Source organism: Oncorhynchus keta, chromosome 19 (genome assembly GCF_023373465.1).
Source record: "Oncorhynchus keta strain PuntledgeMale-10-30-2019 chromosome 19, Oket_V2, whole genome shotgun sequence".
Classification (NCBI taxonomy): domain Eukaryota; kingdom Metazoa; phylum Chordata; class Actinopteri; order Salmoniformes; family Salmonidae; genus Oncorhynchus; species Oncorhynchus keta.
In genome coordinates this window covers 3,923,168-3,949,473 of record NC_068439.1, presented here as the reverse complement: position 1 = coordinate 3,949,473, position 26,306 = coordinate 3,923,168, and the positions used below count along the sequence as shown (strand labels likewise).

General features: G+C 45.9%; 1 protein-coding gene across 1 annotated transcript in view; it reads left to right on the top strand.

The window, feature by feature from the left end:
• The window catches only part of LOC118378371 (CUB and sushi domain-containing protein 1-like), a 926,375-nt gene that overhangs the window by 562,892 nt on the left and 337,177 nt on the right, over nt 1–26,306 (top strand). Inside the window, 4 exon segments of the mRNA XM_052471760.1 lie at nt 4,038–4,232; nt 10,496–10,612; nt 14,056–14,169; nt 22,707–22,802. Of these exon segments, the coding sequence (XP_052327720.1) occupies nt 4,038–4,232; nt 10,496–10,612; nt 14,056–14,169; nt 22,707–22,802 (522 nt within the window).

Sequence of the window (26,306 nt, the reverse complement as noted above, 5' to 3'; positions counted from 1 at the left end):
AGAGGAGAGGATAGGAGAGGAAACTAGAGGAGAGGAGAGGAGAGGAGAGGAGAGGAGAGGAGAGGAGGGATGGGAGAGGAGAGGAGAGGATGGGAGAGGAGAGGAGGAGAGGATAGAGGGAGGAGAGGAGAGGATAGGAGAGGAAAGGAGAGGAGAGAGATGAGAGTGGGAGAGGAGGGATAGGAGAGGAAACTAGAGGAGAGGAGATGATAGTAGAGGAGGGGATAGGAGAGGAAACTAGAGGAGAGGAGATGATAGGAGAGGAGGGGAAACTAGAGGAGAGTAGATGATAGGAGAGGAGGAGATAGGAGAGGAAACTAGAGGAGAGGAGATGATAGGAGAGGAAACTAGAGGAGAGGAGATGGTAGGACAGGAGGGGTTAGGAGTGGAAACTAGAGGAGAGGAGATGATAGGAGAGGAGGAGATAGGAGAGGAAAATAGAGGAGAGGAGATGATAGGAGAGGAGGGGATAGGAGAGGAAACTAGAGGAGAGGAGATGATAGGAGAGGAGGAGATAGGAGAGGAAACTAGAGGAGAGGAGATGATAGGAGAGGAGGGGATTGGAGAGGAAACTAGAGGAGAGGAGATGATAGGAGAGGAAACTAGATGAGAGTAGATGATAGGAGAGGAGGGGATAGGAGAGGAAACTAGAGGAGAGGAGATGATAGGAGAGGAGGAGATAGGAGAGGAAATTAGAGGAGAGGAGATGATAGGAGATGAGGAGATAGGAGAGGAAACTAGAGGGTAGGAGATGATAGGAGAGCAGGGCATAGGAAAGGCAACTAGAGGAGAGGAGATGATAGGATAGGAGTGGATAGGAGTGGATAGGAGAGGATATGAGATGATGGGATAGCAACAGGTCTCAACAACATTACCAACAGTAACTAGACGGCCCGTTAGCAACAGGTCTCAACAACATTACCAACAGTAACTAGACGGCCCGTTAGCAACAGGTCTCAACATTACCAACAGTAACTAGACGGCCCGTTAGCAACAGGTCTCAACATTACCAACAGTAACTAGACGGCCCGTTAGCAACAGGTCTCAACATTAGTAACAGGTCTCAACAGGTCTCAACATTACCAACAGTAACTAGACGGCCCGTTAGCAACAGGTCTCAACATTACCAACAGTAACTAGACGGCCCGTTAGCAACAGGTCTCAACATTACCAACAGTAACTAGACGGCCCGTTAGCAACAGGTCTCAACAACATTACCAACAGTAACTAGACGGCCCGTTAGCAACAGGTCTCAACAACTTAGTCTTTGAACTGACCTTACTTGCGTTTACTGTTAAAGAGTGCAGGTTCAAATCTGATCGGTCATTCTCTGGTCATTATTTGTAGAAATTAAACATGCCATTTTACTTGTGCTTTATCAAGGTGAGGCCGTTAGATGTACATTCAACTAGGACATTAATCTCATGTTTATTTAAGTCTGATGTTTGACGTTGAAGATTAATGGAGCGGCTTGTTCCTCTGGTATATTTGTAATCTATGCTTTTTGATCTGTGGTCCAGGGCTCTCTCTCTATATATATATATATATATATATATGCACACACACACACACACACACACACACACACACACACACACACACACACACACACACACACACACACACACACACACACACACACACACACACACACACACACACACACACACACACACACACACACACACACACACACACACACACACACACACACACTCACTCACTCGGTTCTGGTTCAGGGCTGAGACAGTTGTGTGTAGTCAGCAGAGCTTTGGACAGAGCGATGTCACTCTCAATAAGGTCCTTGCCCTGACTGTCTGTCTGTCTGTCTGTCTGTCTGTCTGTCTGTCTGTCTGTCTGTCTGTCTGTCTGTATATTTGTCTTACTCCTTACCTTTTAGAGATGGGAGGGGAGGTAGGGGGAGAGAGGGAGGGAGAGTTGGAGATGAGAGGAGGGAGAGGTGGAGATGAGAGGGGAGAGAGGGAGGGAGAGGTGGAGATGAGAGTAGGGAGAGAGGGAGGGAAGGTAGAGATGGTAAGGAGAGGGATGGGGAGATTATAGAGGAAGAGAGGGAGGGAGAGGTGGAGATGGTAGGGGGAGAGAGAGAGGGAGAGGGGGAGATTATAGAGGGATGAGGGAGGGAGAGGTGGAGATGAGAGGAGGGAGAGTTGGAGATTAGAGGGGAGAGAGGGAGGGAGAGATGGAGAGGGGAGTTAGGGGGAGAGATGCACAGAGAGGTGGAGATGGTAGGGGGAGAGAGGGGGGAGATTATAGAGGAAGAGAGGGAGGGAGAGGTGGAAATGGTAGAGGGAGGGAGAGGGGGAGATGGTATGGGGAGAGAGGGAGGGAGGGGTGCTTCTACACCTGTATTGCTTGCTGTTTGGGGTTTTAGGCTGGGTTTCTGTACAGCACTTTGAGATATCAGCTGATGTACGAAGGGCTATATAAATAAAATTTGATTGATTGATATAGAGGAAGAGAGGGAGGGAGAGGTGGAGATGGTAAGGAGGGAGAGGGGGACATTATAGAGGAAGAGAGGGAGGGAGAGGTGGAGATGGTAAGGAGGGAGGGAGAGGGGGACATTATAGAGGAAGAGAGGGAGGGAGAGGTGGAGATGAGAGGGGAGGGAGAGGGGAGATGGTAAGGAGGGAGAGAGGGGGATTATAGAGGAAGAGAGGGGGAGATGGTATGGGGAGAGAGGGAGGGAGAGGGGAGATGGTATGGGGAGAGAGGGAGGGAGAGGGGGAGATGGTAAGGAGGGAGGGAGAGGGGGACATTATAGAGGAAGAGAGGGAGGGAGAGGGGAGATGGGGAGGAGGGATGGAGAGGGAGATGGTGGTGAAGAGAGAGGGAGGGAGAGGGGAGATGGATGGGGAGAGAGGGAGGGAGAGGGGAGATGGTAAGGTGAGAGAGGGAGGGAGAGGGGGAGATGGTATGGGGAGAGAAGGAGGGAGAGGGGGAGATGGTATGAAGAGAGAGGGAGGGAGAGGGGGAGATGGTATGGGGAGAGAGGGAGGGAGAGGGGAGATGGTAAGGTGAGAGAGGGAGGGAGAGGGGGAGATGGTATGGGGAGAGAGGGAGGGAGAGGGGGAGATGGTATGGGGAGAGAGGGAGGGAGAGGGGGAGATGGTATGGGGAGAGAGGGAGGGAGAGGGGAGATGAGAGGGGAGGGAGAGGGGAGATGGTAAGGTGAGAGAGGGAGGGAGAGGGGGAGATGGTAAGGTGAGAGAGGGAGGGAGAGGGGGAGATGGTATGGGGAGAGAGGGAGGGAGCTTTGGCGGGATTCCATTTTTTTTGCCTCCCTAGTCCTACCTCTTTCAGCCAAAGGTGAGAGGGTACTGGCATATGAGAGAGAGATAGATTTGTTGGCTAGTTGATATTTAACTCTACATATTTCCTGTCTGATTTGTTGGCTAGTTGATATTTAACTCTACATATTGTATTTCCTGTCTGATTTGTTGGCTAGTTGATATTTAACTCTACACATTTCCTGTCTAATTTGTTGGCTAGTTGATATTTAACTCTACATATTGTATTTCCTGTCTGATTTGTTGGCTAGTTGATATTTAACTCTACACATTTCCTGTCTAATTTGTTGGCTAGTTGATATTTAACTCTACATATTTCCTGTCTGATTTGTTGGCTAGTTGCTTGTGTGATTCTGTCTTTTGTACTTTTCTTTTCTGTTATTTTCTTAGTGTTTTGGGAGGGGTTCAGCCTGTTTCAGAAGTTTGACTGTCGTAACCCTCTTTCTCAGTCTACAGAGGGTCATACTTTGAACTGGTGTTTCTTATCTGAATCGGTCCAGCTTGACTAACTAACTCTCCCTCTATCTCTCAATGCAGATATCCCTCGAAATCTAATTGTATATGCTTACCTACTCTGATTAACAAATACTCTCTCTCTCTCTCTCTCTCTCTCTCTCTCTCTCTCTCTCTCTCTCTCTCTCTCTCTCTCTCTCTCTCTCTCTCTCTCTCTCTCTCTCTCTCTCTCTCTCTCTCTCTCTCTCTCTCTCTCTCTCTCTCTCTCTCTCTCAGAGAACCCTAGAGAGTCATGCTTTGAGCCGGGGGTGGTGAGGAACGGTACCAGGATTGGAGCTGACCTTAAGCTGGGCTCAACCACCACCTACTACTGTGATAGTGGATATACTCTGGAAGGAGAACCCACTCTGACCTGCGTCATGGGCTCAGACAGCAAGCCCTCCTGGAACAAACAAAAACCAATCTGCATAGGTAACGTACCGAGAAGATAAATACAAAACAAAATAGAGAAATCAATGAATAGGCCTAACTGAGTTAGAAAACATTGTCAAGGTAACATTCAAACATCCTTTTGTAAACAATAGTTTTTATTGAGTCACTTTATAAGTATAAAATATTTTAAAAAATAAAATAGCCTCCGAGCCGCTACAGCCCAGTCAGAGCCCCCCAAGCCACTACAGCCCCGTGCCACTACAGCCCAGTCGAGCCCCCCCAAGCCACTACAGCCCAGTCGAGCCCCCAAGCCACTACAGCCCCGTCGAGCCCCCAAGCCACTACAGCCCAGTCGAGCCCCCCAAGCCACTACAGCCCAGTCGAGCCCCTCCAAGCCACTACAGCCCAGTCGAGCCCCTCCAAGCCACTACAGCCCAGTCGAGCCCCCCCAAGCCACTACAGCCCAGTCGAGCCCCCCAAGCCACTACAGCCCCGTCGAGCCCCCCCAAGCCACTACAGCCCAGTCGAGCCCCTCCAAGCCACTACAGCCCAGTCGAGCCCCTCCAAGCCACTACAGCCCAGTTCGATCCAAAACAGCCCAGTTGGGAGCCCTGGCTAGTGACAGTCAAGCCAACAGCCCCGTCCAGCCCCTTAGTACAGATGGCCCCTCCAATTTAACAGTCGAGCCCCTGATGGCCTTGAGATAGAAGCCACTACAGCCCAGTTTTTCCAAGCCACTACAGATCGAGCCCCCAAGCCACTACAGCCCAGTCGAGCCCCCATGCCATACAGCCCAGTGAGCCCCTCCAAGCCACTACAGCCCCGTGCCCCCCAAGCACTACAGCCCAGTGATTGCCACTACAGCCCAGTCGAGCCCCTCCAAGCCAATACAGCCCAGTCGAGCCCCTCCAAGCCGCTACAGCCCTGTCGAGCCCCCAAGCCACTACAGCAGTCGAGGCCACTACAGCCCCTCTGCTCCCCCAAGCCACTGTCTCATGAAGCCACTCCACCAGTCCCCTCCAAGCCAATACAGTCCAGTTGACGCCACTGAGAGGGAAGCCATTTTCCAGCTCCAGGACCCCCTCCACAGCAGGCCAGTTGAGCCCCTCAGTACAGGTGGAAAAGCCCCTCGAGCCCCTCAAACTACAAATCAAACTACAGCCCAGTAGCCCCTTAAATCAGCCCTCTGCCCCCAAGCCACAACAGCCCAGTGGCCCCTCCAGCCACTACAGCCCAGTCGAGCCCCCCAAGCCACTACAGCCCAGTCGAGCCCCCAAGCCACTACAGCCCAGTCGAGCCCCTCCAAGCCACTACAGCCCCGTAAGCCAACAATGTGGAGCCACTATATCCAAGCCACATGGGGCCCCTCCAAGCCACTACAGGTACAGAGCCCCTCAATGTGGAGGCTATATACAGGGGGTAGCCACTACAGAGTCAGCCACTGGAGGCTATATACAGGGGGTACTGGTACAGAGTCAGCCACTACAGGTGCAGGTTTGATTAGTCGGTTGGGAGCTGGCTAGTGACAGTGACTGGCCAGTTAGTGATGGCTATTTAACAGTGTGATGGCCTTGAGATAGAAGCTGTTTTTCCAGCTTTGATGCACCTGTACTGACCTTGTGGATGATAACGAGGTGAGCAGGCCGTGGCTCGGGTGATTGATGTCCTTGATGCTCTTTATGACCTTCTTCTTGCGACATCGGCTGCTGTAGGTGCTCCTCTGTGCTGTCTCATGAAGTCCACCATCCGCTCCTTTGTCTTGTTGACGTTGAGAGGGAAGTTATTTTCCTCCAGGACCTCCTCCCAGCAGGCCGTCTCGTCTTCAGTGGTGGGAAAAGTACTCGAATCAAATCAAATCAAATTGTATTAAATCACTTGCCAAATACAACAGGTGGGTTTCACCTCACAGTGAAATGTTTACTTACGAGCCCCTAACCAACAATGTGGAGACTATATACATGGGGTACCGGTACAGAGTCAATGTGGAGGCTATATACAGGGGGTACTGGTACAGAGTCAATGTGGAGGCTATATACAGGGGGTACTGGTACAGAGTCAATGTGGAGGCTATATACAGGGGGTACTGGTACAGAGTCAATGTGGAGGCTATATACAGGGGGTACTGGTACAGAGTCAATGTGGAGGCTATATACAGGGGGTACCGGTACAGAGTCAATGTGGAGGCTATATACAGGGTGTTACGGTACAGAGTCAATGTGGAGGCTATATACAGGGGGTACTGGTACAGAGTCAATGTGGAGGCTATATACAGGGGGTACTGGTACAGAGTCAATGTGGAGGCTATATACAGGGGGTACTGGTACAGAGTCAATGTGGAGGCTATATACAGGGGGTACTGGTACAGAGTCAATGTGGAGACTATATACAGGGGGTACCAGTACAGGGTCACCGGTTAGTTGAGGTAATATGTACATGAAGATAGAGTTATTAAAGTGACTATGCATTATTAAAGTGACTATGCATAGATGATAACAACAGAGAGTAGCAGTGGTGTAAAAGGTGGAATGCCAATAGCCATTTGATTAGCTTTTCAGGAGTTCTTTGGATTGGAGGTAGGAGCTGTTTAGAAGCCTCTTGGACCTGGACATGGCGCTCCAGTACCGCTTGTCATGCGGAAGCAAAGAGAACAGTCTATGACTAGGGTGGCTGGAGTCTTTGACAATTTTTAGGGTCTAACACTGTTAAAGAGGTCCTGGATGGCAGGAAGCTTGGCCCCAGTGATGTACTGGGCCTTTCGCACTACCCTGTAAGTGCCTTGTGGTTGGAGGCCGAGCAGCTGACATACTTGGCAGTGATGCAACCAGTCAGGATGCTCTCGATGGTGTAGCTGTAGAACCTTTTGAGGACTCATGCCCCTCTCCTGAGGGGGAATAGTTGTTGTCGTGCCCTCTTCACAACTGTCTTGGTGTGCTTGGACCATGTTAGTTTGTTGGTGATGTGGACACCAAGGAACTTGAAGCTCTTAACCTGCACCACTGCAGCCCTGTCGATGATAATGGGGGCATGCTCTGTTCTTTTTTTCTTGTAGTCCACAATCATCTCCTTTGTCTTGATCACGCTGAGGGAGAGGTTGTTGTCCTAGCACCACACGGATAGGTCTCTGACCTCCTCCCTATAGGCTGTCTTGTCGCTGTAGGTGGTTAGGGTTGCGTACTCAGTCCCCTCCTGTTGTGTCATCGGCAAACTTAATGATGGTGTTGGAGTTGTGCCTGACCGTGCAGTCATGAGTGAACAGGGAGTACAGTAGGGGACTGAGTACGCACCCCTGTGGGGCCCCCTTGTTGAGGATCAGCGCGCAGATGTGTCGTTACCTACCCTTACCACCTGGGGCGGCCCATTATTATTATTGATAAGCTTTGAGGGCACTATGGTGTTGAACGCTGAGCTGTAGTCAATGAATAGCATTCTCACATAGGTGTTCCTTTTGTCCAGGTGGGAAAGGGCAGTGTGGAGTGCAATAGAGATTGTATCATCTTTGGATCTGTTGGGGCAGTATGCAAATTGGAGTGGGTCTAGGGCTTCTGGGATGATGATGTTGATGTGAGCCTTGACTAGCCTATGAAAGCACTTCATGGCTACAGACGTGAGTGCTACGGGTCAGTAATCATTTAGGCAGGTTACCTTAGTGTTCTTGGGCACAGGCATTATGGTGGTCCGCTTAAAACACGTTGGTATTATAGACTCGGACAGGGAGAGGTTGAAAATGTCAGTGAAGACACTTGCCAGTTGGTCAGCGTATGCTTGCAGTACACATCCTGGTAATCCTGCGGCCTTGTGAATGTCGACCTGTTGACTGCGGAGAGCGTGATCACACAGTCTACTGGAACAGCTGGTGCTCTCATGCATGTTTCAGTGTTATTTGCCTCGAGGTGAGCATAGAGCATAGAAGTAGTTTAGCTCATCTGGTAGGCTCGTGTCACTGGGCAGCTCTTGGCTGTCCCTTTGTAGTCTGTAATGGTTTGCCCTGCCACACAAAGGGACTACAGTCGACTGTCAGAGCTGTTGTAGTATGATTTAATCTTAGTCCTGTATTGATGCTTTGCCTGTTTGATGGTTCTTCGGAGGGCATAGAGGGCTTTCTTATAAGCTTCTGGGTTAGAAGTCCCACTCCTTGAAAGCGGCTGCTCTAGACTTTAGCTCAGTGTGGATGTTGCCTGTAATCCATGGCTTCTGGTTGGGGTATGTAGGTATGTACGTACAGTCACTGTGGGGACGACGTCATTGATACACTTATTGCTGATGCCAATGACTGATGTGGTAAACTCCTCAATGCCATCGGAGGAATCCCAGAACATATTCCAGTCTGTGCAAAACAGTCCTGTAGTTTAGCATCTGCTTCATTTCACCACTTTTTTATTGATCTTGTCACTGGTGCTTCCTGCTTAAATAGTTTGCTTGGAAGCAGGAATCAGGAGGATAACATTTTGGTCAGATTTGCCAAATGGAGGGCGAGGGAGAGCTTTGTATGTGTCTCTGTGTGTGGAGTAAAGGTGGTCCAGGGTTATTTTCCCTCTGGTTGCGCATTTAACATGCTGATAGATATTTTGTAAAATGGACTTAATGCAACCGCTGTGTGAAACTTTACGGAAAAACGCACACCATGCATTAATCTGAGTACGGCGCTCAGACACAAAAACAAGCCATATAGATACCCGCCATGCTGTGGAGTCAACAAAGTCAGAAATATTATTACAAATATGCACTTACCTTTGATGATCATCAGAATGCACTCCCTGGAATCCCAGTTCCACAATAAATGTTTGTTTTGTTCGAAAAAGTCCATAATTTATGTCCAAATACATCCTTTTTGTTTGCGTGTTTAGTTCACAAATCAATATTCACGAGTCTAAAAGTCTAAAACTTACGTTACAGTCCGTAGAAACATGTCAAACGAAGTATAGAATCAATCTTTAGGATGTTTTTAATAAATATCTTCAATAATGTTTCAACCGGAGAATTCCTTTGTCTTTAGAAATGCAATGTAACGCATCTACCTGTCACGGGAGTACACAATCAGCTCTCATTATCTCCTCCTTCACTGTAGAAGCCTCAAACAAGGTTCTAAAGACTGTTGACATCTAGTGGAAGCCTTAGTGAAGTGCAATCGGACCAAATTTACACTCTCTGGGACAAGGGCAAAGAGGTGAAAAACTACAACGCTCAGATTCCCCCCTGGCTGTATTTGTCCTGCCATTTGAGTTCTGTTATACTCACAGACATCATTCAAACTGTTTTAGGAACTTCAGAGTGTTTTCTATCTATTGTTTGTTGTTGTTGAACTTCTACCCCTTTTGCTTCCCAATTTCTCCAATTGTTGTAATATCTTGTCTCATCACTACAACTCCCGTACGGGCTCGGGAGAGACGAAGGTTGAAAGTCATGCGTCCTCCGATACACAACCCAACCAAGCCGCACTGCTTCTTAACACAGCCAGCCGCACCAATGTGTCGGAGGAAACACAGTGCACCTGGCAACCTTGGTTAGCGTGCACTGCGCCCGGCCCGCCACAGGAGTCGCTGGTACGCGATGAGACAAGGATATCCCTACCGGCCAAACCCTCCCTAACCCGGACGATGCTAGGCCAATTCTGCTTCGCCCCACGGACTTCCCGGTTGAGGAAGGTTACAACAGAGTCTGGGCGCGAACCCAGAGTCTCTGGTGGCAGAGATGGCGCTGCAGTACAGCACCCTTAACCACTGCGCCACCCGGGAGGCCCTTATTCAAATATACTAATAATATGCATATCTTAGCTTCTGGGCCTGAGTAGCAGGCAGTTTACTCTGGGCACCTTATTCATCCAAGCTACTCAATACTGCCCCCCAGCCATAAGAAGTTAAGATTTGACAGGTCTTCAACTTGTCTATTCATCAAAACCCAGCCCTTTCGAGCCACCTTCGCCCATAATTCTGGTTGTGAAAATAGCTGAAATATTTCTGACACACCCCTGAACCTATAAAGCATTTGGATTTATGTTAGATTTATTAAAATAGATCCCTTGGTATTACAATGTCTATCTAGCATGAGAGAGATAGGGTTCAAGCCTCATCTCTCCAGGCTAACCCCGAGAGACACTTAGAAAACATTGCAATTTCACTCCAGCACACACCAGGGACACACAGCCGCCAAGAAGCCCAGTCGGCAACAGACAAGAAAAGTAATTTAACAACGATGGTGGAAGAAAAACAGAGAAATTGAATATCTCTGTCACATCTCTTTCCATTCCCTCTGTCTGTTTCTCTCTCTCTCTCGCTCCCTCTCTCTCTCTCTCTCCATCCTTCTAGCTCTGTGTGGAGGGCAGTATTCCGGGCTGGAGGGTGTGGTCTTGTCTCCCGGTTACCCAGGCAACTACAGCAGTGCCCGGACATGTCTGTACTCCGTGGTCGTGCCCAAAGACTATGGTGAGTGCTACAACACACAATTTATCCTTCACTCCTGGATAGAAGTTGACCTTAGGTACAGATCTAGGATCAGTGTAACCCCTCCGTAATCTAATGTGATCCGTTGAAAGGGTAAAATAGAAATCTGACTTGAGATCAACTTCTCGGGACACTATGAGACATGTTCATATCCTTTGTGTGTCTCTGTCTCAACACTCAGGAACAGTGTCTTTACACAGCTGGCTATCTCTCCATGCACCTCACACCATCTCTCTCACACACACACACACCATCACTCCCTTTACACAGCTGGCTATCTCTCCATGCACCTCACACCATCTCTCTCTCTCACACACACACACACACCATCACTCCCTTTACACAGCGTCTGGCTATCTCTCCATGCACCTCACAGCATCTCTCCCTCTCTCTCTCACACACACACACCATCACTCCCTTTACACAGCGTCTGGCTATCTCTCCATGCACCTCACAGCATCTCTCTCTCTCTCTCACACACACACACACCATCACTCCCCTTTACACAGCGTCTGGCTATCTCTCCATGCACCTCACCATCTCTCTCTCTCTCACACACACACACACCATCACTCCCTTTACACAGCGTCTGGCATCTCTCCATGCACCTCACACCATCACTCTCACACACACACACACACACACACACACACACACACACACACACACACACACACACACACACACACACACACACACACACACACACACACACACACACACACACACACACACACACACACACACACACACACACACACACACACACACACACACACCATCATGCCCTTTACACAGCGTCTGGCTATCTCTCCATGCACCTCACACCATCTCTCTCTCTCTCTCTCACACACACCATCTCTCTCTCTCTCTCTCTCTCTCTCTCTCTCTCTCTCTCTCTCTCTCTCTCTCTCTCTCTCACACACACACACCATCACTCCCGCTCACCCCCTGTGATGGACTGCAGTGAAGTGTGGGCGTCTGAACACTCTCACAGAAGGAAGAACACAACATGCATTCCAAATGGAACCCTATTCCCTATATAGTGCCCTACTTTAGACCAGATCCCTATTCCCTATATAGTGCCCTACTTTAGACCAGAGCCCTGTCTGTCTGTCTGTCTGTCTGTCTGAGAGATCTGTCAGAATTGCAGACAGAAAGACATTTTGTAACCACAATATCACAAATAATTGAACACAGACAACATGAGCAGATTAACTTGGTCAAAACATTTCTTCATTAATAAAAAGACAATCAGAAATCAATTATACTACTTATTAATTTTGATCCAAAGCCAGGAATGAGTGAGTCACTCAGCTCTGTGCTGACAAAAAAATAGCTTGATGTTGATAAAAAGTCTGCTAAATAGGTCAATCCGAAACGAATATTGTCTAAATAAACTAGTACATTTCATAAATAAAACAAACACAATCTGCCACCATCTCCCACAAGTGTTTCAGCTTTAAACATTTAATTGAGGAACCACTGTGCGTAACCCCTCACCCCGGCCTCTCCTTTCTCATCTCTCTCAGAGGGTACAGGGTGATAATGAGCTTTTTGCATTCGGCCAGTCTAATGACGGAGGATGAAACCGAAATGGTTCCTTATCTCCTAAATAATGCACATTATGGTCCATGATCAGGAGTAGTGTACTATATAGGGAATAGGGCTCTGGTCTAAAGTAGGGCACTATATAGGGAATAGGGCTCTGGTCTAAAGTAGGGCACTATATAGGGAATAGGGCTCTGGTCTAAAGTAGTGTACTATATAGGGAATAGGGCTCTGGTCTAAAGTAGTGCAGTATATAGGGAATAGGGCTCTGGTCTAAAGTAGGGCACTATATAGGGAATAGGGCTCTGGTCTAAAGTAGGGCACTATATAGGGAATAGGGCTCTGGTCTAAAGTAGGGCACTATATAGGGAATAGGGCTCTGGTCTAAAGTAGTGCACTATATAGGGAATAGGGTGCCATAGGGCTCTGGTCTAAAGTAGTGCACTATATAGGGAATAGGGTTCTATAGGGCTCTGGGCTCTAAAGTAGTGCACTATATAGATGAGTCATGTGTAGATTAGTCATGCTTCTGTTGAGATGAGTCATGTTTCTGTCTAGATGAGTCATGTGTAGATTAGTCATGCTTCTGTTGAGATGAGTTATGTTTCTGTCAAGATGAGTCATGTTTCTATCTAGATGAGTCATGTTTCTATCTAGATCAGTCATGTTTCTATCTAGATGAGTCATGTTTCTATCTAGATCAGTCATGTTTCTATCTAGATCAGTCATGTTTCTATCTAGATGAGTCATGTTTCTATCTAGATCAGTCATGTTTCTATCTAGATCAGTCATGTTTCTATCTAGATGAGTCATGTTTCTATCTAGATCAGTCATGTTTCTATCTAGATGAGTCATGTTTCTATCTAGATGAGTCATGTTTCTATCTAGATCAGTCATGTTTCTATCTAGATGAGTCATGTTTCTATCTAGATCAGTCATGTTTCTATCTAGATGAGTCATGTTTCTATCTAGATGAGTCATGTTTCTATCTAGATGAGTCATGTTTCTATCTAGATGAGTCATGTTTCTATCTAGATGAGTCATGTTTCAATGAGTCATGTTTCTGTCTAGATGAGTTATGTTTCTGTCTAGATGAGTCATGTGTAGATCAGTCATGTTTCTGTCTAGATGAGTCATGTTTCTGTCTAGATGAGTCATGTGTAGATTAGTCATGCTTCTGTCTAGATGAGTTATGTTTCTGTCTAGATGAGTCATGTTTCTATCTAGATGAGTCATGTTTCTATCTAGATGAGTCATGTTTCTATCTAGATGAGTCATGTTTCTATCTAGATCAGTCATGTTTCTATCTAGATGAGTCATGTTTCTATCTAGATGAGTCATGTTTCTATCTAGATGAGTCATGTTTCTGTCTAGATGAGTCATGTTTCAATGAGTCATGTTTCTATCTAGATGAGTCATGTTTCTATCTAGATTAGTCATGTTTCTATCTAGATGAGTCATGTTTCAATGAGTCATGTTTCTGTCTAGATGAGTCATGTGTAGATCAGTCATGTTTCTGTCTAGATGAGTCATGTTTCTGTCTCGATGAGTCATGTGTAGATCAGTCATGTTTCTGTCTAGATGAGTCATGTGTAAATCAGTCATGTTTCTGTCTCGATGAGTCATGTTTCTGTCTAGATGAGTCATGTCAAGTCTGTCTCTCTCTCTCAGCATATTGCTTTCATCCATCTATTCAACCTTTGGTGATCTTAGCAATCTCCTAAGGTGTTGAAATTTCAATGTATCAATATTGAGTTTCCTATGAAATAATATATATAATAATAATATATATAATAATAGTATAATTTGAAACAAGTATTTTATAATTGCATAACATTTCACTTCCTGTTTTCATTCTTCTCTGTCTTCTTCAGTGGTGTTCAGCCAGTTTGCGTTCTTCCAGACGGCTCTGAATGACGTGGTGGAAATCTACGACGGAGCAACGCAGCATTCCAGAGTCCTCAGTTCCCTGTCTGGGACACACACAGGTACACACAGGTACACACACAGGTACACACACACAGGTACACACAGGTACACACACACAGGTACACACACACAGGTACACACAGGTACACACACACAGGTACACACACACAGGTACACACACACAGGTACACACACACACACACACACACACACACACACACACACACACACACACACACACACACACACACACACACACACACACACACACACACACACACACACACACACACACACACAGGTACACACACACAGGTACACACACACACAGGTACACACACACACAGGTACACAAACACACAGGTACACACACACAGGTACACACACACAGGTACACACACAGGTACACACACAGGTACACACACACAGGTACACACACAGGTACACACACAGGTACACACACACAGGTACACACACACAGGTACACACGCAGGTACACACGCAGGTACACACACACAGGTACACACGCAGGTACACACACACACAGGTACACACACACAGGTACACATGCAGGTACACACGCAGGTACACACGCAGGTACACACACACAGGTACACACACAGGTACACACACAGGTACACACGCAGGTACACACGCAGGTACACACACAGGTACACACACAGGTACACACACACACGTACACACACAGGTACACACACACAGGTACACACACAGGTACACACACATGTACACACGCACAGGTACACACACAGAAGAGGGATTTAGAGGAAGAGAGAAGAGCGATGAAGAGCAATAGGGATTAAGACGAAGAGGAAGAGAGAAGAGGGTTTTAGAGGATGAGGAAGAGGGATTTAGAGGAAGAGGGATTTAGAGGAAGAGGGAATAGAGAAGTGGGATTTAGAGGAAGAGAGAAGAGAGAAGACAGTGACATCAAGACAAATCCTGCAATCGTATAGTGCAATTTTCCATCTCTCATTGCCTCAGCTCCATGGCCTGACAGACAGAATGATCCCCTGGTTCCTGGCCAGAGGCAGTAGCTTCAGAATGCTACCTTTTACAGCTCAATAAACAGACAGAGAGGGATACATAAAGTGGTCTTGGCAGCTCCGTAGTCTCTAACCAAGCATATCAAATCAAAATCAAATAAAAGTGTATCGGTCGCATACCCATGTTTAACAGATGTTATTGCGGGTGTAGTGAAATGCTTGTGTTTCTAGCTCCAACAGTGCAGTAGTATCTAACTAAATGCTTGTGTTCCTAGCTCCAACAGTGCAGTAGTATCTAACTAAATGCTTGTGTTTCTAGCTCCAACAGTGCAGTAGTATCTAACTAAATGCTTGTGTTTCTAGCTCCAACAGTACAGTAGTATCTAACTAAATGCTTGTGTTTCTAGCTCCAACAGTGCAGTAGTATCTAACTAAATGCTTGTGTTCCTAGCTCCAACAGTGCAGTAGTATCTAACTAAATGCTTGTGTTCCTAGCAGTAGTATCCTAAAAGCTACAGTAATATCTAACTAAATGCTTGTGTTCCTAGCTCCAACAGTGCAGTAGTAATATCTAACTAAATGCTAACTAAATGCTTGTGTTTCTAGCTCCAACAGTGCAGTAATATCTAACTAAATGCTTGTGTTCCTAGCTCCAAAAGTGCAGTAATATCTAACTAAATGCTTGTGTTCCTAGCTCCAACAGTGCAGTAGTATCTAACTAAATGCTTGTGTTTCTAGCTCCAACAGTGCAGTAATATCTAACTAAATGCTTGTGTTCCTAGCTCCATCAGTGCAGTAGTATCTAACTAAATGCTTGTGTTTCTAGCTCCAACAGTGCAGTAATATCTAACTAAATGCTTGTGTTTGTCCAACAGTGCAGTAATTCTAACTAAAGCTCCACAGTGCAGTAATATCTAACTAAATGCTTGTGTTCCTAGCTCCAACAGTGTAGTAGTATCTAACTAAATGCTTGTGTTCCTAGCTCCAACAGTAATATCTAACTAAATGATTGTGTTCCTAGCTCTACAGTGCAGTAATATCTAACTAAATGCTTGTGTTTCTAGCTCCAACAGTGCAGTAATATCTAACTAAATGCTTGTGTTTCTAGCTCCAACAGTGCAATAGTATCTAACAATACACACAAATCTAAAAGTAAAAGAATGTAATGAAATAGATTGAACAATGTGGGTAATATCTAACTAAAGTGGCTTTGACTAATATAGAGTAAAATAGATTGACAAATGTAAAGTAAAATAAGTAAATAGCTCTACAGTGCAGTAATATCTAACTAAATATATACATGTGAGATGAGTGAAGCAGTATGCAAACATTATTTAAACATTTTTAAGGTGGCCAGTGATTCCAAGTCTATATATATGGGGCAGCAACCTCTTAGGTGCAGGGTTACACGTAACCGGTTGGAAGCCTGTGTCTATTTAACAGTCTGATGGCTATTTAACAGTCTGATGGCTCTGAGATAGAAGCTCTTTTTCAGTCTCTCGGTCCCTGCTTTGATGCACCTGTACCTCTCCTTCTGGATGATAGCGGAGTGAACAGGCAGTGGCTCGGGTGGTTGTTGTCCTTGATGATCTTTATGGCCTTCCTGTGACATCGGGCGCTGTAGGTGTCCTGAAGGGCAGGTAGTTCGTCCCCGGTGATACGTTGGGCAGACCTCACTACCCTCAGGAGAGCCCAGCAGTTGAGGGCGGAGCAGTTGCTGTACCAGGCGGTGATACAGCCCGACAGGATGCTCTCAATTGTGCATCTGTAGAAGTTTGTGAGGGTTTTAGGTGACAAGCCACATTTTGTCAGCCTCCTGAGGTTGAAGAGGCGCTGTTGCACCTTCTTCACCACACTGTCTGTGTTGGGGACCATTTCAGATGGTCAGTAATGTGTACGCCAAGGAACTTGAAGCTTTTCACCTTCTCCACTGCGGTCCCATCGATGTGGTTAGGGGCTGTTTCCTGAAGTACACGATCAGCTCCTTTGTTTTGTTGACATTAAGTGAGATGTTTTCTGGCACCATTCTCCCACCTTCTCCCTGTAGGATGTCTCGTCATTGTTGGTAATCCTACTACTGTTGTTTCATTGAGTTGGAGGTGTGCGCGGCCACACAGTCATGGGTGAACAGGGAGTACAGGAGGGTCTGAGCACACACCCTTGTGGGGCCTCTGTGTTGAAGATCAGCAAAGTGGAGCTGTTGTTTCCTACCCTCACCACCCGGGGGCGGCTCATCAGCAGGTACTCCTGCTGCCCAGGGCGGGGTTGAGACCCAGCTATAGTCAATGAATATAATTCTTACATGGGTATTCCTCTTGTCCAGATGGATTAGGGAAGTGTGCAGATTGATGGCGATTGCATCGTCTGTGGGTCTATAGGGGCAGTAAGCAAATGTAAGTGGGTCTAAGGTATCAGGTAAGGTAGAGGTGATATAATCCTGAACAAACCTCTCAAAGCACTCGAAACACATGATGACAGAAGTGAGTTCTACGCGGCGATAGTCATTTAGTTCAGTTTTTTGCATTTTCTTGGGTACAGGAGAAATGCTGTATATCTTGAAGAAAGTATATCTTGAAGATGCTGTATATCTTAAAGAAAGTGGGGACAACAGACTGTGATAGGGAGAGATTGAATATGTCTGTAAAAACAGTCAGTTGGGCTGTGAATGCTCTGCGGTCATGGCTGGGGATGCCGTCTGTGCAGGCAGCCTTGCAAGGGTTAACGCGCTCAAATGAATGACTTACATCAGCCACGGAGAAGGAGAGCCCACAGTCGGTGGCACAGTCCTAAATAGCGATTGAAAGTCCTTGTCAGTGGGTCGCGTCGACATAGACCCGATTGAAACGCTATTTAGCGCGCACCAGCGCTAACTAGCTAGCCGTTTCACATCCGTTACAACAGCACTACCGCTAACTAGCTAGCCGTTTCACATCCGTTACACCAGCACCAGCGCTAACTAGCTAGCCGTTTCACATCCGTTACAACAGCACTACCGCTAACTAGCTAGCCTTTTCACATCCGTTACACCAGCACCAGCGCTAACTAGCTAGCCGTTTCACATCCGTTACACCAGCACCAGCGCTAACTAGCTAGCCGTTTTACATCCGTTACACCAGCACCAGCGCTAACTAGCTAGCCGTTTCACATCCGTTACACCAGCACCAGCGCTAACTAGCTAGCCGTTTCACATCCGTTACACCAGCACCAGCGCTAACTAGCTAGCCGTTTCACATCCGTTACACCAGCAACACCGCTAACTAGCTAGCCGTTTCACATCCGTTACACCAGCACCACCGCTAACTAGCTAGCCGTTTCACATCCGTTACACCAGCACCAGCGCTAACTAGCTAGCCGTTTCACATCCGTTACACCAGCACCAGCGCTAACTAGCTAGCCGTTTCACATCCGTTACACCAGCACCAGCGCTAACTAGCTAGCCGTTTCACATCCGTTACACCTGCACCACCGCTAACTAGCTAGCCGTTTCACATCCGTTACACCTGCACCAGCGCTAACTAGCTAGCCGTTTCACATCCGTTACACCAGCACCACCGCTAACTAGCTAGCCGTTTCACATCCGTTACACCAGCACCATTTTGTATTGCTAATTCCTGTCTTTTTGAAGGCTGCTGTTCTGCCTGGCCAATGAAAACCCATTTAAAACCCTCATTCAGACTCAGTGAAACATAAGATATTTTTCTATGTTTTTAAATGTCCTTTTTGGTCTCGAAAAAAGAGCTCATCCAGTTTATTCTCCGGTCACATGAGAACGGAGGGTAGAGGTGGATTATCCGAATCGCTGACGTAGTCTTGCAAGTAGATAGATGCATCTCCTCTTCCTACGGGATTTGGGCTCCAGGAAGATCATCCGTTGCGTTTGACTCAATAAAGAAAAAAAAATCCTCGTCCAGATCGAGGTGAGAAATCACCTAGTCTCATGTCGGCCATGGTAAACAACGGAATCATTATGTACAATTGGTCAGGAGTCAAACTGCGGACTTCAACTCCGGCATCATTCTGTAGCAGTGGGACCAGTACCAGACACTCCATGTGCATCTCAAATGTGCATCCCTTTTTCCTATAATAGTGCATATTGGTTAAATCTAGTGCACTAAATACTGAAGGGAATAGAGTGGAATTTGGGACACTGCCACTGATGTGATCGCCCGCCTGCTCTTTCCACACCTACTCTGTCTGTGTTAATACCTGTCACCATAGCGATTCTTAAACACTGTCGCCATGACAGCGCGCAGAGCACATCCTGTAATATACTACCCAGCATGCTTGTAGGGCCCCGCAGCGGAATCAGTGTAACCGTGGTGACGACAGAGCAGTACGGGCCATGTTGGGCGCCGTCTCCGGCTGCTGCGTGTGACTGCCAACACTGTGTACAAAACAGCTTCACCTATCAAATCACTGCTTCCGGCCCGGACAACTTCACCACCACCTCCTCTCTTTTTGTTTGTTTTCATGTATTTTATGTGTAGGTTTGTTTTGTTTGTTTTTGACATGATTATTTCATTGTGTTTGTAACAGAGTAGGTTTGTTTTGGGTTCTCTCTGTAGGGTCCCTGTTTTCATGACATATTGTGCACCAATTTGTAATTATTAAAGCGTCCTAAATCTATTACGTATTCCTGCGCCTGTCTCCGATCCTTGTACAACCTGACACTATGCCATCGAAAGGAACATAAAATTCGACACACCAGTTAGGATCTGGCTAAAAGTACTTGAATCAGTTATAGAACCCATCTCCCTTAATGGTTGTGAGGTCTGGGGTCCGCTCACCAACCAAGAATTCACAAAATGGGACAAACACCAAATTGAGACTCTGCACGCAGAATTCTGCAAAAATGTCCTCCGTGAACAATGTATAACACCAAATAGTGCATGTAGAGCAGAATTACCTTCCATAACAAAGCCGTCACCTACAGAGAAATTAACCCGTAGAAGAGTCCCCTAAGCAAGCTGGTCCTGGGGCTCTGTTCACAAACACAAACAGACCCTACAGAGAGATGAACCTGGAGAAGAGTCCCCTAAGCAAGCTGGTCCTGGGGCTCTGTTCACAAACACAAACAGACCCTACAGAGAGATGAACCTGGAGAAGAGTCCCCTAAGCAAGCTGGTCCTGGGGCTCTGTTCACAAACAGACCCTACAGAGAAATTAAGAGAAGATGAAGCTGGTCCTGGGGCTCTGTTCACAAACACAAACAGAGAAGAGTGAACCCCTAAGCAAGCTGGTCCTGGATACAAACAATTATGAACCAAAACAAATCATGAGAAAACACAAAAGATCATGAACCTGGAGAAGAGTCCCCGCAACTGTTCACAAACAGAAAGAGATTAAGAAGAAAAACTGAGCCAAACTGAGAAAACAAAAAGATGCTACAATTGGAAAGAATTAACAAAAAACTGAGCCAACTAGAATGCTAGTACACACTGGCAGAATACCTGACCACTGTGACTGACCCAAACTTAAGGAAAGCTTTGACTATGTACAGACTCAGTGAGCATAGCCTTGCTATTGAGAAAGGCCGCCGTAGGCAGACATGGCTCTCAAGAGAAGACAGGCTATGTGCTCACTGCCCACAAAATGAGGTGGAAACTGAGCTGCACTTCCTAACCTCCTGCCCAATGTATGACCATATTAGAGAGACATATTTCCCTCAGATTACACAGATACACAAAGAATTAGAAAACAAACACAAATTTGATAAACTCCCATATCTACTGGGTGAAATACCACAGTGTGACATCACAGCAGCAAGATGTGTGACCTGTTGCCACGAGAAAAGGGCAACCAGTGAAGAACAAACACCATTGTAAATACAACCCATATTTATGCTTATTTATTTTATCTTTTGTATTTAAACGATTTGCATATAATATGACATTTGAAATGTCTCTATTCTTTTGGAACTTAACATTTTTTTTTCATAATTTTTTTCACTTTTGTTTGATTTATTTCACAATGTAAACATATATTTCCAGATATATAGCCGTTACATTGAAATGGAAGAGAATTGAGAGACAGACAGAGAGACAGGTCACACCAATATAATCCTGTGTATCTACTTATAGTAAATACATGCTTCTCTGGAGACATGCAGGGAGGCGGGGGATAATGTAGGAGAGACGAGACCTGACGACCTCTGACTGGATGGAGGTCAACGTATCTGTGACCCTTTCTACACAGTCTTTTGGTCTGTCAAATGAAAACACAAACAGAAACTCACTGCAGACAGAAAACTACCAGCCAATGCATGCAGGAAACTCGGGAAGACAGAGAGACTGTGAAAAGGTCGAAACGATATTCAGATCCAATACTCACGCTCAGCTGTCTCTTCCGTGGGACTAGGAGCTACTTACTAGCTGACCTCCAGGGGTTGATGATGTCAGGACTTTGTTCTGGCTGCATCTGTATCTCAGGATTCATACGGTTTAATACCTGTTTCCCTTACACATAGCTGGATACCTTTATTATTAACATTGTTCCTGTGTTTGATGTTGGTTTATCTGTCTCTCTCGCTCGCTGGCTCACTCCACTCTCTCACTCCACTCTCTCACTCCACTCTCTCACTCCACTCGCTCCACTCTCTCACTCCACTCTCTCACTCCACTCTCTCACTCCACTCTCTCACTCCACTCTCTCACTCCACTCGCTCCACTCTCTCACTCCACTCTCTCACTCTACTCTCTCACTCCACTCTCTCACTCCACTCTCTCACTCCACTCTCTCACTCCACTCTCTCACTCCACTCTCTCACTCCACTCGCTCCACTCTCTCACTCCACTCTCTCACTCCACTCTCTCACTCCACTCTCTCACTCCACTCTCTCACTCTACTCTCTCACTCCACTCTCTCTCTCACTCTCTCACTCTACTCTCTCACTCCACTCTCTCACTCTCTCACTCCACTCTCTCACTCCACTCTCTCACTCCACTCTCTCACTCCACTCTCTCACTCCACTCTCTCACTCCACTCTCTCACTCACTCACTCCATTCACTCCACTCGCTCCACTCTCTCACTCCACTCTCTCACTCCACTCTCTCCACTCTCTCACTCCACTCTCTCACTCCACTCGCTCCACTCTCTCACTCCACTCGCTCCACTCACTCGCTCCACTCTCTCACTCCACTCGCTCCACTCTCTCGCTCCACTCTCTCGCTCCACTCTCTCACTCCACTCTCTCACTCCACTCGCTCCACTCTCTCACTCCACTCACTCTCACTCTCCACTCTCTCACTCTACTCTCTCACTCTACTCTCTCACTCCATTCTCTCCACTCTCTCACTCCACTCTCTCACTCCACTCGCTCCACTCTCTCACTCCACTCTCTCACTCCACTCGCTCCACTCTCTCGCTCCACTCTCTCACCCCACTCTCTCACTCTACTCTCTCACTCCACTCTCTCACTCTACTCTCTCACTCCATTCTCTCCATTCTCTCACTCCACTCGCTCACTCTCTCTCTCCACTCTCTCACTCCACTCTCTCACTCCATTCTCTCCATTCTCTCTCACTCCACTCGCTCACTCTCTCACTCCACTCTCTCACTCCACTCTCTCACTCCATTCTCTCTTTCTCAGGAGAGTCGCTGCCGTTGGCAACATCCAATCAGGTTCTGATCCGATTCACCTCCAAAGGCCAATCCAGCTCCAAAGGATTCCACCTGGTGTATCAAGGTAACACACACACACACACACACACACACACACACACACACACACACACACACACACACACACACACACACACACACACACACACACACACACACACACACACACACACACACACACACACACACACACACACACACGAGTACATCTCACCCCTCTCTGTACCTCTCAGCCTGTTCTAACAAGAATGTTACCCTACTTTAATTATGTCTCCGTATGTTATTGGACCGTATGTTATTGGACCGTATGTTATTGGACCGTATGTTATTGGACCGTATGTTATTGGACCGTATGTTATTGGACCGTATGTTATTACCCCGTATGTTATTGGACCTTATGTTATTGGACCTTATGTTATTGGACCGTATGTTATTGGACTGTATGTTATTGGACCGTATGTTATTGGACCGTATGTTATTGGACCGTATGTTATTACCCCGTATGTTATTACCCCGTATGTTATTGGACCGTATGTTATTACCCCGTATGTTATTACCCCGTATGTTATTGGACCGTATGTTATTGGACCGTATGTTATTGGACCGTATGTTATTGGACCGTATGTTATTACCCCGTATGTTATAGGACCGTATGTTATTGGACCTTATGTTATTGGACCGTATGTTATTGGACTGTATGTTATTGGACCGTATGTTATTGGACCGTATGTTATTGGACCGTATGTTATTACCCCGTATGTTATTACCCCGTATGTTATTGGACCGTATGTTATTACCCCGTATGTTATTACCCGTATGTTATTACCCCGTATGTTATTACCCCGTATGTTATTACCCCGTATGTTATTACCCCGTATGTTATTGGACCGTGTGTTTTGGACCGCATGTTATTGGACCGTAATGTTATTGGACCGTATGTTATTGGACCGTATGTTATTGGACCGTATGTTATTGGACCGTATGTTATTGGACCGTATGTTATTACCCCGTATGTTATTACCCCATATGTTATTGGACCGTATGTTATTACCCCGTATGTTATTGGACCGTATGTTATTACCCGTATGTTATTGGACCGTATGTTATTGGACCGTATGTTATTGGACCGTATGTTATTACCCCGTATGTTATTGGACCGTATGTTATTGGACCGTATGTTATTGGACCGTATGTTATTGGACCGTATGTTATTACCCCGTATGTTATTACCCCGTATGTTATTGGACCGTATGTTATTACCCCGTATGTTATTGGACCGTATGTTATTGGACCGTATGTTATAGGACCGTATGTTATTGGACCGTATGTTATTGGACCGTATGTTATTGGACCGTATGTTATTGGACCGTATGTTATTGGACCGTATGTTATTACCCCGTATGTTATTGGACCGTATGTTATTGGACCGTATGTTATTGGACCGTATGTTATTACCCCGTATGTTATTGGACCGTATGTTATTGGACCGTATGTTATTGGACCGTATGTTATTGGACCGTATGTTATTGGACCGTATGTTATTGGACCGTATGTTATTGGACCGTATGTTATTACCCCGTATGTTATTACCCCGTATGTTATTACCCCGTATGTTATTACCCCGTATGTTATTGGACCGTATGTTATTGGACCGTATGTTATTGGACCGTATGTTATTGGACCGTATGTTATTGGACCGTATGTTATTACCCCGTATGTTATTGGACCGTATGTTATTGGACCGTATGTTATTGGACCGTATGTTATTGGACCGTATGTTATTGGACCGTATGTTATTGGACCGTATGTTATTGGACCGTATGTTATTACCCCGTATGTTATTACCCCGTATGTTATTGGACCGTATGTTATTACCCCGTATGTTATTACCCCGTATGTTATTACCCCGTATGTTATTACCCCGTATGTTATTACCCCGTATGTTATTACCCCGTATGTTATTGGACCGTATGTTATTGGACCGCATGTTATTGGACCGTATGTTATTGGACCGTATGTTATTGGACCGTATGTTATTACCCCGTATGTTATTGGACCGTATGTTATTGGACCGTATGTTATTACCCCGTATGTTATTACCCCATATGTTATTGGACCGTATGTTATTACCCCGTATGTTATTGGACCGTATGTTATTACCCCGTATGTTATTGGACCGTATGTTATTGGACCGTATGTTATTGGACCGTATGTTATTACCCCGTATGTTATTGGACCGTATGTTATTGGACCGTATGTTATTGGACCGTATGTTATTGGACCGTATGTTATTACCCCGTATGTTATTACCCCGTATGTTATTGGACCGTATGTTATTACCCCGTATGTTATTGGACCGTATGTTATTGGACCGTATGTTATAGGACCGTATGTTATTGGACCGTATGTTATTGGACCGTATGTTATTGGACCGTATGTTATTGGACCGTATGTTATTGGACCGTATGTTATTGGACCGTATGTTATTGGACCGTATGTTATAGGACCGTATGTTATTGGACCGTATGTTATTACCCCGTATGTTATTGGACCGTATGTTATAGGACCGTATGTTATTGGACCGTATGTTATTGGACCGTATGTTATTGGACCGTATGTTATTGGACCGTATGTTATTGGACCGTATGTTATTACCCCGTATGTTATTGGACCGTATGTTATTGGACCGTATGTTATTGGACCGTATGTTATTACCCCGTATGTTATTGGACCGTATGTTATTGGACCGTATGTTATTGGACCGTATGTTATTACCCCGTATGTTATTACCCCGTATGTTATTGGACCGTATGTTATTGGACCGTATGTTATTACCCCGTATGTTATTGGACCGTATGTTATTGGACCGTATGTTATTACCCCGTATGTTATTACCCCGTATGTTATTACCCCGTATGTTATTACCCCGTATTTTATTACCCGTGTGTTATAGGACCGTATGTTATTGGACCGTATGTTATTGGACCGTATGTTATTACCCCGTATGTTATAGGACCGTATGTTATTGGACCGTATGTTATTGGACCGTATGTTATTAACCCGTATGTTATTACCCCGTATGTTATTACCCCGTATGTTATTACCCCGTATGTTATTAGACCGTATGTTATTGGACCGTATGTTATTGGACCGTATGTTATTGGACCGTATGTTATTGGACCGTATGTTATTACCCCGTATGTTATTGGACCGTATGTTATTGGACCGTATGTTATTGGACCGTATGTTATTGGACCGTATGTTATTACCCCGTATGTTATTACCCCGTATGTTATTGGACCGTATGTTATTAACCCGTATGTTATTGGACCGTATGTTATTACCCCGTATGTTATTGGACCGTATGTTATTACCCCGTATGTTATTACCCCGTATGTTATTGGACCGTATGTTATTGGACCGTATGTTATAGGACCGTATGTTATTGGACCGTATGTTATTACCCGTATGTTATTACCCCGTACCGTATGTTATTTGACCGTATGTTATTACCCCGTATGTTATTGGACCGTATGTTATTACCCCGTATGTTATTGGACCGTATGTT